At 41.5% G+C, this 15,297-nt stretch overlaps 1 protein-coding gene across 2 annotated transcripts in view; it reads left to right on the top strand.

The window, feature by feature from the left end:
* The window catches only part of LANCL2 (LanC like glutathione S-transferase 2), a 121,229-nt gene that overhangs the window by 51,601 nt on the left and 54,331 nt on the right, over positions 1 to 15,297 (top strand). For both annotated transcript variants that reach the window (XM_073630460.1, XM_073630461.1), the window contains exons 2-4: positions 7,411 to 7,528; positions 9,354 to 9,561; positions 12,939 to 13,086. In XM_073630460.1, coding sequence (XP_073486561.1) covers positions 7,411 to 7,528; positions 9,354 to 9,561; positions 12,939 to 13,086 — 474 coding nt within the window. The remainder of the gene's footprint in view (positions 1 to 7,410; positions 7,529 to 9,353; positions 9,562 to 12,938; positions 13,087 to 15,297) is intronic.

Here is a 15,297-nt window from a genome sequence, read left to right on the forward strand (position 1 = left end):
CCGGCGATCGGAGGTGAGGGGGAGGCCATCCATTCGTGGACCCCCCCCCCCCTCGCGATTGCTCCCAGCCAATGGGATCATTTCCCTGCCTCTGTATTGTACACTGAGGCAGAGGAAATTATGTTATCTCTCCTCGGCTCGGCATTTTCCGTTCCGGCGCCGAGGAGAGAAGGCTGTAATGTGAGTGCACAACACACACACATACAGTAGAACATGCCAGGCATACATTACACCCCCGATTCCCCCCCCGTCACACTGACACTAAGCAGTTTGTTTTTTTTTTTTTTTCCTGATTACTGCATTGGTGTCAGTTTGTGACAGTTAGTGTGGTAGGGCAGTTAGTATTATCCCCCTTTAGGTCTAGGATACCCCCCTAACCCACCAATAAAGTTTTAACCCCTTGATCACCCCCTGTCGCCAGTGTCACTAAGCGATCATTTTTCTGATCGCTGTATTAGTGTCACTGGTTACGCTAGTTAGGGAGGTAAATATTTAGGTTCGCCGTCAGCATTTTATAGCGACAGGGACCCCCATATACTATCTAATAAATGTTTTAACCCCTTGATTGCCCCCTAGTTAACCCTTTCACCACTGATCACCGTATAAGTGTTACGGGTGACGCTGGTTAGTTCGTTTATTTTTTTATAGTGTCAGGGCACCCGCCGTTTATTACCGAATAAAGGTTTAGCCCCCTGATCGCCCGGCGGTGATATGCGTCGCCCCAGGCAGCGTCAGATTAGCGCCAGTACCACTAACACCCACGCACGCAGCATACGCCTCCCATCTGAACGGATCAATATCTGATCCGATCAGATCTATACTAGCATCCCCAGCAGTTTAGGGTTCCCAAAAACGCAGTGTTAGCAGGATCAGCCCAGATACCTGCTAGCACCTGCGTTTTGCCCCTCCGCCCAGCCCAGCCCAGCCCACCCAAGTGCAGTATCGATCAATCACTGTCACTTACAAAACACTAAACGCATAACTGCAGCGTTCGCAGAGTCAGGCCTGATTCCTGCGATTGCTAACAGTTTTTTTGGTAGCGTTTTGGTGAACTGGCAAGCACCAGCCCCAGGCAGCGTCAGGTTAGCGCCAGTACTGCTAACACCCACGCACGCACTGTACACCTCCCTTAGTGGTATAGTATCTGAACGGATCAATATCTGATCCGATCAGATCTATACTAGCGTCCCCAGCAGTTTAGGGTTCCCAAAAACGCAGTGTCAGGATATCAGCCCAGATACCTGCTAGCACCTGCGTTTTGCCCCTCCGCCCGGCCCAGCCCAGCCCACCCAAGTGCGGTATCGATCGATCACTGTCACTTACAAAACACTAAACGCATAACTGCAGCGTTCGCAGAGTCAGGCCTGATCCCTGCGATCGCTAACAGTTTTTTTGGTAGCGTTTTGGTGAACTGGCAAGCACCAGCGGCCTAGTACACCCCGGTCGTAGTCAAACCAGCACTGCAGTAACACTTGGTGACGTGGTGAGTCCCATAAGTGCAGTTCAAGCTGGTGAGGTGGCAAGCACAAGTAGTGTCCCGCTGCCACCAAGAAGACAAACACAGGCCCGTCGTGCCCATCATGCCCTTCCTGCTGCATTCGCCAATCCTAATTGGGAACCCACCACTTCTGCAGCGCCCGTACTTCCCCCATTCACATCCCTAACCAAATGAAGTCGGCTGCATGAGAGGCATTTTCTTTATGTCCTCCCGAGTACCCCTACCCAACGAACCCCCTCAAAAAAGATGTGTCTGCAGCAAGCGCGGATATAGGCGTGACACCCGCTATTATTGTCCCTCCTGTCCTGACAATCTTGGTCTTTGCATTGGTGAATGTTTTGAACGCTACCATACACTAGTTGAGTATTAGCATAGGGTACAGCATTGCACAAACTAGGCACACTTTCACAGGATCGCCCAAGATGCCATCGCATTTTGAGAGACCCGAACCTGGAATCGGTTACAGTTATAAAAGTTAGTTACAAAGAAAAGTGTAAAAAAAAAATAAAAAAAATATATATAAAATTAAAAAAAAATTGTTGTCGTTTTATTGTTCTCTCTCTCTCTATTCTCTCTCTATTGTTCTGCTATTTTGTACTGTATTCTATTCTGCAATGTTTTATTGTTATTATGTTTTATCATGTTTGCTTTTCAGGTATGCAATTTTTTATACTTTACCGTTTACTGTGTTTTATTGTTAACCATTTTTTTGCTTTCAGGTACGCCATTCACGACTTTGAGTGGTTATACCAGAATGATGCCTTCAGGTTTAGGTATCATCTTGGTATCATTCTTTTCAGCCAGCGGTCGGCTTTCATGTAAAAGCAATCCTAGCGGCTAATTAGCCTCTAGACTGCTTTTACAAGCAGTGGGAGGGAATGCCCCCCCCCCCCCCCACCGTCTTCCGTGTTTTTCTCTGGCTCTCCTGTCTCAACAGGGAACCTGAGAATGCAACCGGTGATTCAGCCAGCTGACCATAGAGCTGATCAGAGACCAGAGTGGCTCCAAACATCTCTATGGCCTAAGAAACCGGAAGCTACAAGCATTTCATGACTTAGATTTCGCCGGATGTAAACAGCGCCATTGGGAAATTGGGAAAGCATTTTATTACACCGATCTTGGTTTGGTCAGATGCTTTGAGGGCAGAGGAGAGATCTAAGGTCTTTTTAAGGTTTTTTTTCAAAAAAGAGTACCTCTCACTACCTATTGCTATCATAGGGGATATTTACATTCCCTGAGATAACAATAAAAATGATTAAAAAAAAAATGAAAGGAACAGTTTAAAAATAAGATAAAAAAGCAAAAAAATAATAAAGAAAAAAAAAGCACCCCTGTCTCCCCCTGCTCTCGCGCTAAGGCGAATGCAAGCGTTGGTTTGGCGTCAAATGCAAACAGCAATTGCACCATGCATGTGAGGTATCACCGCGAAGGTCAGATCGAGGGCAGTAAATTTAGCAGTAGACCTCCTCTGTAAATCTAAAGTGGTAACCTGTAAAGGCTTTTAAAGGCTTTTAAAAATGTATTTATTTTGTTGCCACTGCACGTTTGTGCGCAATTTTAAAGCATGTCATGTTTGGTATCCATGTACTCAGCCTAAGATCATCTTTTTTATTTCATCAAACATTTGGGCAATATAGTGTGTTTTAGTGCATTAAAATTTAATCACCCACCATTTTAATCTGTAGGGCATTTGCTTTAAAAAAAATATATAATGTTTGGGGGTACAAAGTAATTTTCTTGCAAAAAAAAATAATTTTTTCATGTAAACAAAAAGTGTCAGAAAGGGCTTTGTCTTCAAGTGGTTAGAAGAGTGGGTGATGTGTGACATAAGCTTCTAAATGTTGTGCATAAAATGCCAGGACAGTTCAAACCCCCCCCCCCCCCCCCCCCCAAATGACCCCATTTTGGAAAGTAGACACCCCAAGCTATTTGCTGAGAGTCATGTCGAGTTCATGGAATATTTTATATTGTGACACAAGTTGCGGGAAAGAGACAATTTTTTTTTGGCACAAAGTTGTCACTAAATGATATATTGCTCAAACATGCCATGGGAATTTGTGAAATTACACCCCAAAATACATTCTGTTGCTTCTCCTGAGTACGGGGATACCACATGTGTGAGACTTTTTGGGAGCCTAGCAGAGTACGGGACCCCGAAAACCAAGCACCGCCTTCAGGCTTTCAGGCGTAAATTTTTGATTTCACTCTTCACAGTTTTGGAGGCCATGGAATGCCCAGGTGGCACAAACCCCCCCCCAAATGACCCCATTTTGGAAAGGGGGGGGGGGGGTTGTGCCATCTGGGCATTTTATGGCCTTCAAAACTGTGATAGGTAGTGAGGAGTGAAATAAAAGATTTACGCCCTTAGAAATCCTGAAGGCGGTGATTGGTTTTCGGGGCCCTGTATGCGGCTAGGCTCCCAAAAAGTCCCACACATGTGGTATCTCCGTACTCAGGAGAAGCAGCTAAATGTATTTTGGGGTGTAATTCCACATAGCCCATGGCCTGTGTGAGCAATATATCATTTAGTGACAACTTTTTGTAATTTTTTTTTTTGTCATTATTCACTCACTTGGGACAAAAAAAATTAATATTCAATGGGCTCAACGTGCCTCTCAGCAATTTCCTTGGGGTGTCTACTTTCCAAAATGGGGTCATTTGGGGGGGGGGGGGGGGGGGGTTGTACTGCCCTGCCATTTTAGCACCTCAAGAAATGACATAGGCATTCATAAACTAAAAGCTGTGTAAATTCCAGAAAATGTACCCTAGTTTGTAGACGCTATAACTTTTGCGCAAACCAATAAATATACACTTATTGACATTTTTTTTACCAAAGACATGTGTCCGAATACATTTTGGCCTAAATGTTTGACTAAAATTGAGTTTATTGGATTTTTTTTAATAACAAAAAGTAGAAAATATCATTTTTTTTCAAAATTTTCGGTCTTTTTCCGTTTATAGCGCAAAAAATAAAAACGGCAGAGGTGATCAAATACCATCAAAAGAAAGCTCTATTTGTGGGAAGAAAAGGACGCAAATTTCGTTTGGGTACAGCATTGCATGACCGCGCAATTAGCAGTTAAAGCGACGCAGTGCCAAATTGTAAAAAGTGCTCTGGTCGGGAAGGGGGTAAATCCTTCCGGGGCTGAAGTGGTTAAAGCCGAGTTCCACCCATTTTAAAGTCAGCAGCTACAAAAAGTGTAGCTGCTGACTTTTAATAAACAGACCCTCACCTGTCCCACGGTCCAGTGATGCGGGCGCACAAAGCCTGGCTTCTGTCCCCCTCCTTTTTGCGGCGCCAGCATTGTAACTGTGGGCGCCCAGCACTGCGCATGCACAAACCACGCTGTGTGTTGTGAATGGCCAGGAAATCTGTCCTAGAAGATGGGAGGGAGGGGGGAGAGGTGAACTTCTGCTTGGCACCAGGGGAGGAAGTGGGAGCTGGGTACCTGTCAAAACTGGGTACCTGCTCCCCTCCCAAAAAAATGACATTCCAAATATGGTATGTCAGGGGGTCACCCATACTTAAAGTGGAAGTTCCATTTTTGGGTGGAACTCCACTTTAAATGAAACCAGGAGTTAGGCTGTTTTCCTGAGCATGATGCCTCATACTGAAAAATAGATGTAGTTGCCTTCACACCATCATTTTACGGTAATGTGCATTACTGTAACGCATGTTATGTGTGTGAGTGTGATGCATGGCACAATGGTTCTTTTGAACACACCACAACCAACGTTAATGCACTACTTTGCATTGCAGTGTGCTGTACTAGAGAAAATAGTACAAGTGTCTTCTTTGGTGTGTTTAAATGGGTTCAGCAGCCCATTCAAATGCACTAGCTGCCTTAACACAACAGACTTTAATGTGCGACATAATGCATATGCGTTAACGCATAAGATGGAGTAAACTCAGCTTTGCAACTTACCTACTTACTGTATAATAAGGCTTACCAGTAGGTAAATTGAAAATCTCCTAAATGTGCACTGTTTAGGAGATATTCACATGTTTTGCAACCGGTGACATCGCTGGCGCATGCGCACTGTGCTCTGAAGAGACGGTGTACTGAGGTACCCATATTACATCATTTTGGTAAATCTAAAGCTGAATGTACGAAATTGTACAATAAGATTATTGTATGTATGCTGAGCATGCCCTGAGCATTTGTCAGGCATGCCCTTGCACTACGTTGTTGATGTAAAGGTGCTTGTACAAATAGATTGAAAATTGTATGGTCCTCGGCCTAACCTGTAACTTCCTTAACCACCTCAATACAGGGCACTTTCACCCCCTTCCTGCCCAGGCCATTTTTCAGCTTTCAGTACGCACTGTCACACTTTGAATGACAATTGCGTGGTCATGCTATACTGTACCCATATAAAATTTTTATCGTTTTCTTCACACACATAGAGCTTTCTTTTGGTGGTGTTTAATCACTGCTGGGGTTTTTTTTTTAGTTTTTACCAAAAAAAAGCTGAAAATTAAAAAAAAAAAAAAAAAAAAAAAAGTTTTTCTTAGTTTCTGTCAGTAAATTTTGTAAGTCATTTTTCTCCTTCACTATTGTGCGCTGATTAGGCTGCACTGACGGGCACTGATAGTCTGCACTAATATGCAACACTTATGGGCACTGATAGATGGCACTGATGAATATTAATAGGCAGCACTGATAGGTGGCACTGGTTCACATTGATGGGTGGCACTGATGGGCACTGACTGGCATCACTAATTGGCACTGGTGGGCACTGATTGCTGGCACATTATTGTAATCAGTACCCTGATTACCTGTCTTGTTGTCCCCTGCGAGGAGATGCCACTGATCGGCTCTCCTCACCTCACACTGTCAATGTGAGGCGATGAGAGCCGATTACCGGTACTCCCGTGTTTACATGTGACCGGCTGTGATTGGACACAGCTGATCACATGGTTAAAGAGCCACATCATCGACTCTTTACAGAGATCGGGGTCGCGCTGTGTCCTAGAAACATGGCGGCGCTGCGCGCCCCTTTTGGTGAAAATAGTAAACGGGACAAATAATGAGGGTGAACTCCCTAAAAGCAATAAAAACCTGATTTGGTGTTCTTATCCCCTCTCAAGTCCAAAAGAAAAGTTTTACTTTCAGTTGTACAATAAGGTGTGCATACGCAGCTCAGTGTACGTTCTTGGCACACCTCAATGCCGTTAATACATCATCCCCATCTATCAAGTTGACTGAAGATCTCAAATTCAAATTAAAGCTAAAAAAAGTTTTGCCTTTTTAGTTAAACTTTGAACCATACCCTCAAAGCTTATCCTAATTAACCCAACCCCTCAAACTTGAGCAACATTTAAGCTTAAAGTGGAGTTCCATCTAAAAGTGAAAGCTCCACTTATCTAACCCCCCCCCCCCCTTCAGTGCAACATTTGCCACCTTTCTGGGGGAGGGGGGAAGCGGGTACCTGTTTTTGACAGGTATCCATCGCCACTTCCAAGAGATATTGCCACAGCAAGATCACACAGAAGTTTGGCCCCCTCCTCCTTCCCCTCGCCGCTGGGCCATTCAGAAAGCGTAGTGCGCTTCACGCATGCACAGTAGGGAATCGGCTGTGAAGCCGCAAGGGAGGCAGGGTTTAGAGCGGGTAGAATGATGTTAACCATCAGAATGAGGACTTCTTTTGGTGGAAAAGAAGTGCTGCAGGTCACAGCTCTGGGTTTTTTGCTCAAGTTTTGCTTTTAAATCTATGCAGTAGAGAGTGTTTTTATTGCAGCATTTTCATGTACTTCATAATACATTGGTTTCTATACTATTGTTCCTAATATATGGTGAACATCAATCCTATACTGTGTATACTGTATCGATCATCAAATGTGGGGCTTGGCAACATTCTGGAATTATTATTTACATAGGTAAAAGATGTTGTACTCTACTCTCACACAGATCACAGGTCGTTTTGCAGAACGCATCCAAATGAAAATCAGTGACTTGCTTCAGCAAATGGAAGAAGGACTAAAGACAGCAGACCCGCATGATGTTTCTGCCTACACAGGATACACGGGTGGGTGCTTTACGGAATTACTGTTTGGAATATACTCTTGACAGGTTCTCTAGGTTAGTCCTGTCCTAAATATACCCTAGGTGGGTTTTCTAGGTTAGTCCCGTCTTGGATATACTCTAGGTGGGTTCTCCATGTTATTTCTTTCTTGGATATCCTCCAAGTGGATTCCCTAAATTATTATTAACTTGCCCGTAAGTGCTTCACATGCTTGCAATGTATTTTATATAGTCCAGGTGAGTTCTCTAGATTAGTACTGTTCTGGATATAGTGCAGGTGAGTTTAGGTTAGCAGTGTCTTGGATACTGTATACTCCAGGTGGGTTTTCTAGGTTAGCAATGTCTTGGATATAGTGCAAGTGAGTTCTCTAGGTTGGCAATGTCTTGAATACTGTATACTCCAGGTGGGTTTTCTAGGTTAGCAATGTCTTGGATATAGTGCAAGTGAGTTCTCTAGGTTGCCAATGTCTTGAATACTGTATACTCCAGGTGGGTTTTCTAGGTTAGCAATGTTCTGGATATAGTGCAGGTGAGTTCTCTAGGTTGCCAATGTCTTGAATACTGTATACTCAAGGTGGGTTTTCTAGGTTAGCAATGTTCTGGATATAGTGCAGGTGAGTTCTCTAGGTTAGCAATGTCTTGAATATAGTGCAGGTGAGTTCTCTAAGTTAGCACTATTTTAGGTATACTTCAGGTGAGTTCTCTAGGTTTGCACTGTCCTGGAAAAATTCCAAATGGGTTCTCAAGGTTAATACTGTCTTAAAAATCACTCCAAATGTGTTCTCTAGGGTATCCCTGTCCTGGATATATGCTAGGTTGGTTCTCCAGGTTAGTACTGGCTTAGATATAGTCCAGGTGGTTTTTGTAGGTTAGCATTGTCCTGAATAGTGTAAAGATGTTTCCTCCAGATATGCTACAATGCGTTCTCTGGGTTAGAATTGTCCTGGATATCTTCGATATACAGTAGTGGTGCTGTCTGTGTCTAATATAGCTGTGTTTATATAATATCGTCTCTTCTCCAGAGAGAATAAGTTCAGTGCTCGTAACCTTTCCTCATAACTAATAAAGGGACTGGAGGACCTGGCGAAGAGACGCTTGAGAGGGAATATGATTTCAATGTACGAATACTGTACTGGTGACCCCACAATAGGGATAAAACTTTTCCGCGAAAGGGTATTTAAAAAGACCCGCGGCTATTCACTTAAATTAGAAGAGAAGTGGTTTAACCTTAAACTGTGTTAGATAGGCAATTATTAGGCCCCTTTCACATGATCGGACTGTTCAGGTCCGCCTGTCAGTTTTGACTTCGGACCTGAACGGGCGCTCCATGTTAGCCTATGGAGCGACGGATGTCAGCGGAGACATGTCTGCTGACATCCGACCCGGTCCGATCCGCTAAAAGCAGACGGATGGCCCTACGTCCAGGTCCGTCGCTATCGGATTGGGTGAGATCTGATGAAAACGGACATGCTGTCCGTTTTCATCTGATCCCTCCAGAGGCGGCAGCGGCGCCTGACAAGCCCCTCCCCGCTCAGTGAGCAGAGAGGGACCTGTCATCCGCCGGCGCAGCGGAGATCAACGGAGAGATCTCCCGCTGAGCCGGTGGACAGAGGCGGACTCCGTGGAAGCGGAGTCCGCCTCGTGTGAAAGGGGCCTTAGATAGGCACCTGAACGACCACAACATACAGGGATATAGAATGTTATACTGACATAAAAGCACACACACAGGTTGGACTTGTCTTTTTTTAACCTCACCTACTATGTAACTATGTAAAATATATATACTGTATTCTATATAATTTTTTTGCAAAACGTTTTTTTTTTTGTAGGCGTAGCCTTGTTGTACCTGCAATTGTACCGTGTCACTCCAGATCAAACCTATTTGCAACGTTCTCTTGATTATGTGAAAAGAGTCTTGAGGAACTTGAATGGGAGAAGAGTCACTTTCCTTTGTGGGGATGCTGGACCTCTTGCTGTCGGAGCTGTAGTCCACCACAAGCTGCAAAACCACGCAGAATCCAAGGACTGCATTGCAAGGTCACATCAATTTTAATATTTCTGAAAATATAAAAAAAAAATCATTATCCTGCTTTATTTTTGTAGTACAGTAGGTCTCCCTCCTGCATAGTTCAGTACTCTACTAAAATGGCTATAAACAACCTTAGAGGACTTTTCCATTTTCATGTGTGGGTGGGGGTGCAGGTAGAAGCAGTAGGGGTGCTCTTGATTTACCCTGAGAAATTAGGATGCTAATTATCTGATGCAAACCTAGACATGGTTTAAAGTTCTAAAAATCCTTTTTATAATCGAATGTGTCATAACACCATATGATAGAATTAAATTCACTGAAAATGTGCCGACTCAAAGATGGCTCACCAAGCTGTTTTGTTGGCTCAAGTTAAAGGTGTATGAATATGTATTAATAAGCTAGTGGTTGTGTAATCCAAATCTTGTACTTTCGATCCATTATTACTAGATTCTATGTCTGCAGTGTACACGCTTTTTGACACTGACTCCAATAATGTTTAGAATATGATTTACTTTAGAATGTGAGCAGATATTAACAGTTTTTAATTCAGAGACTGAAGCTACACACATATCATACCTCCGCATCCATAATAATGTTGTTTTGTAATTTATTATTGCTTAATTTGGATTGATTGAATGTGTTCTTTGTTGATTGTGCTAATTATGTGACTAAATGCATTCATTTCCCCAGTGCTGCATATTAATGAGTGTGTGGTTAAATTGATGCAGGTCCTATTTGTAGCCTATTGCAAGGTTAGTTACATTAGGACAAGTCATCTGGCAGGACGTAAGATGAATATATTATGTTACCTCTAACCAGTTCTGCTTCTGTTAATGGAAATGTAAGGTGAAGAATGATTTTACTTAAAAAGCAGACAACGTCCCATTGGGAGGGGGGATTTCAGAAGCTGGCATAGTAAGTGTGTGTTGGCTGGAGCTGGCACTTTGTGCTGAACAATGCAGTTTAAGTAATTAAGTCATCAAAAGAATTAAATAGGGGATTTATTCACATTACAACGGCTTTGCTTGAAGTAAATCTGTAGACGTGCAAGTTTGGTTTTTTTGCGGCATTTGTTACTTACACAAATGCAAAATTTTTCCTTTTTTTGCAAATATATAACCTGGTTCTTTTGAAGTCATTATACATTATAAAACTATATATATATATATATATATATATATATATATATATATATATATACCCAAAAGTATTGGGACGCACATGACCTTTAATGGCATCCCTGTCTTAGTCCGTAGGGTTGAATATTGAGTTGGCCATCCTTTGCAGCTATAACGGCTTCAGCTCTTCTGGGAAGGCTGTCCACAAGGTTTAGGAGTGTGTCTCTGGGAATGATTTGTGTATATATATATATATATAAACAATTTATTCGTTTACATTAAAAAGATTTTCACATATAAAACATAGTAATGAATACATAGAACATCTAAAAAATCAAAGGACTCCAAGTGAGACCCCTATAGTATAAAGTACCAGTTATGTATGTATACCCATACATTAGTGGCTCCACATATATATGATCTCCTTCCAGTTGGGGATATCTCTTGTCCTCATATATGTACACACAAGTTCTTCTCAACATGTTTCACGACTATCAAGGTCCCTTCTTCAGGAGCTTGAAATGTAGTAGTACCAATGTTTGTCTTCTATACTGTACAGTACTGGTAATACTGATGATAGGTCCTGCAGAAAATGCCAGATGCCTCTGACTATCGATGTCCAGTGCTTCTGAGTTAACTGAGCAGAGAGAAAAACGAGGGAACTGCTGTCTCCCTCGAGGCGCCTCAAGGGAGACAACTGTCCCCTCGTTTTTATCTCCCCTCATTTAACTTGGAAGCACTGGACATCGATAGTCAGTGGCATCTTGCATTTCCTGCAGAACCTGTCATCGGTATTACCAGTACGATTTTGAAATTTTAGGCACCAACCTGATGACAAGGTATATTTTGGTACTTTTGGATATAGTATCCTAGAGATGATCCAGTGCAATTAGTGACTATCTTATATATTATCTACCTTGTGTGTCTCCACATTTCGGCACATTTGTTGGCTATTATCGGATTGGGGGTGTCTCTCGGGGGGCTTTGGGAAGTAGTACTGCAGCTTTGGCGTTTGTGGTACAAACATTTCAAGCTCCTGAAGAAGCGACCTTGATAGTCGCAAAACATGTTGAGCAGAACTTTTGTGTACATATGTGAGGACAAGTGATATCCCCAACTGGAAGGAGAATATAAATATATATATATATATATATATATATATATATATATATATATATATATATATATATTATAATGTGGAGCCATTAATGTATGGGTATACATACATAACTGGTACTTTATCCTATAGGGGTATCACATGGAGTCCTTCAATTTTTATTTTAGATGTTCTATGTATTCATTACTATATTTTGTATGTGAAAATCTTTATAATGTAAACCAATAAATTGTTTGTTATATATACGTGCCTCTAAAGTCCATTTATAATTCTATAGCACCTTTCATGTCAATTTTGGGATGTGGCACATGCTTTAATAGTAGTGCCCAATAGCCACCTACAGGCACCCCAAATAAATGTATCCATTCATCTATGGAAATGTTTGACCATTATTCCAGAATCAAAAATATCCTGCCTGTCAGCAAATTTTCAAAACTTGGCTTTACTACCACTTTAAGGTGTATCTATGGTCAAAATGTAAAACCATATATATTTTGCACATTTCAATTATTTCGTATTTTCGTATTTCAATTATTTCTATCCTACTCCTATACATCTATACATCTATACAATCCTGAGGTTTGTGAACTTCACATTTACTTCCTTGAATTCTGTGACGTGTATTTCCTATGTCCTGTGAGTAGGCAGTGCTGTGTCACACATTTCACAGAGTCTGCCTTCTGAACTACAGAGGTGTTGAGAGGAGGAGTTTCAGGAGGCATAGTCACAGCTTGCAGGTAGCAAGGTACCATGGGATATGTAGTTCTTTCAAATTGAAAATAAACGTAAAAGGAGAAGCTGCAAAGCATGCAGGGAATCCAGGAAGTTGTGGAAAGAGATGGCCATCAGACAGGCAGCGCTCATAACATGAAATAAGAGTTTTAATGTAAGCTTATATTGAGTTGTTAAAAACAACTGTTTCATTTTATAACATCAGCATTGTAATAACAATACACAAGTGTATGAGTGACCATAGAACCTATTTAAACTTTTTATTTTGGACATTCAATAAAAGCTATATCAAGTTTGTATTTTCCAAGTCACTGTACTACTTTTGTTTGTTTTTTTAATGCCTTTTACTCTTTAAAAAAAAAAAAAAAAAAACCTGTGTCTTTACCCTTTTTTATGTTTTTTTTTTTTTCCTGCTCAGATTGCTGCAGTTACACCGAGGAGTGGTGAGCACAGATCCTGAACTTCCAGATGAGTTATTGTATGGTAGAGCTGGCTACCTTTATGCATTGATTTACTTAAACTCTGAGATTGGTCCAGATACTGTACCTCAGGCTACTATTAAAGAGGTTAGTTTTTTTTTGTTCTTCTCTTTTAATAATTCATCTATTACACTTTCTGAACTGAAAACACTTTAAATAGAACTGCAGGTTTTTGGTCTATGTATGTATTTATTCAGAATGGTTAAATTGATTTTATGATAAATATTAACGTGAACACCAGAAATCAAGACGGAGCATGGAAATGTCTGCACTTCGAGTCTTTATTAGGCACCTATAGCAAGTTTTTTTTGCAACCCAAAAAATCCAGACTTGGTGTGGGAGTGTCAATCTCATGTAAGTGAGTGCAATGTCATTTTAATGATTGTAGACTGGTGATCTGGGGCCCATTAATTTTGCTTTGTCATGCATTATATGTAGGATGCCCCTGTTTAAAGCCATTCTTCACTAAATAGGGTGACAGGGTTGTTTGAACTAATAACATCTGCATGCAATTTTACTTTCAATAATTTTTATTGAAGTTTTAAAACATCAGACAAAAACAAGTACTGTAGTCTTAACAACAGTAAGTCTTGTCAATATTCCTATCCCACACATTTCTGGCAAGTATGGCTTTTAAAATGGTGGGTGCTGCAGTGATTACCAGTTGGGTCCTGGAAACGTCAAGCAAGTGTACATATTCACCAGAACACCATGGATCAACAACTTCCGTCCAAAGGTTTCTTTTATCGAGCGAGATCACATCACGGAGATAAGTGCAACGTTTCGGCGCCGCGAAGGGCTCCTTCGTCAGGCATGTGAGAAAGGGCAACAGTGTCAAAGCAGAATATAAATACATTAGCCACCAATCAGAACATGTAAAATTAGAAAAAATGGTACCATCCCCACCCTGTGATGTCAGAATCCAGCCAGAGAATGTTAAAAACCTAAAGGCATCAAAGTAACTTCAAGCAGGCAGGGGCAGTAAATCCCTATTATCCCTATTATTTTAGAATATAGCCCGCATGCATGGCATCAGTGTATATGCAATGGATTGGGCACATCAGCCAGATGCACCCGATCGAGAACAAGCAGCCACTAGGACCCAGCGCTTATGTTTCTGTTTGGGAGCTTCAGCCGCCAATCACGGCATGCCGCGCATGTGCACGCCACTTATGGCAGTGGGGTGACGGGAGGACGCCCATCTCTGGTGCCGCTGTCACCACGGAAACATACGACTGGCACCGCATTAGGTGTACCATAGTGCAGAAGAAAGTGCAAGTGTGTAGGAGCAAGGCTAGGAAAGGCGAGCATAAGAAGAGAAGAGTGAAAGAAGAGCGGGGAAAAGATAAGAGGGCATGAGATTAAAGGGTAAATGAGTAAGACAAAAATAGAAAAAGAAATCATGACAAAAAGGAAAAACTGAAAAAAATAAATACAAAGAATAATACAAATTAAAATATAAGTATAAAAAAAAAAATATAAAAAAATTATAAATGTAAATGAAAAATGAAGAAATATAAATAAAAATATAACAAAATGAAAATCAAATACAATATAAATAAAAATAAATACAGGAAACAAGAACACAAATAACCAAAAATAAAATAAACATATAGCCTAAGAAAAGGAAACCCATGCGAATAGCTCCTACGTGAGGAACTCTACGCTCGTACCATGGGGTCAGCTTACGGTTGTACAAAATTCGAAAATAGTTTAGCACGCAAGCCAACGGAAGACAAATTGTCACATTTAGTCCTTAGAATATGTCAGAAAAACAGGTGCTCATGACCTATTGGCTGCCATAAGCGAATATCACAGGTGAGCGTAGGATGTAAAAAAGGAAAAGAGTACGAACAAACAAGAAAAAAAAAAGTAAAAATAGATATAATGCATGGTATGTACTATACCCGGTGTTCTTTCACACTAACCCAATACACCGGCCAAGACAACACCAGTCCCATTTAGACTTAAAAGCAGGTTCATGCCTCCTGGGCAGTTCCACTCCATTGAAAACTACACTAGGATGATCAAACATGATATGTCCAGTAATGCTTCCAGTAACACACAGACTAATCTGAGTCCTGATGATTTTGCATCACTTAAGTCCCTCAAGGAGGATAAAAACATTATCATTAAACCCGCCGATAAGGGCGGGGGTGTTGTAATCATGGATTACAGTGACTATAGGGATGCCATGCTTTCCATGTTGGCTGACTCTACCAGCTATATGACATTGAAGAGGGACGCTTCCCAGGGCACCAAAAACAGTCTGTTGGACCTAATCAACATGGAGCAGTT

This window comes from Aquarana catesbeiana, linkage group LG05, assembly GCF_042186555.1.
Source record: "Aquarana catesbeiana isolate 2022-GZ linkage group LG05, ASM4218655v1, whole genome shotgun sequence".
In the NCBI taxonomy this organism is placed as follows: domain Eukaryota; kingdom Metazoa; phylum Chordata; class Amphibia; order Anura; family Ranidae; genus Aquarana; species Aquarana catesbeiana.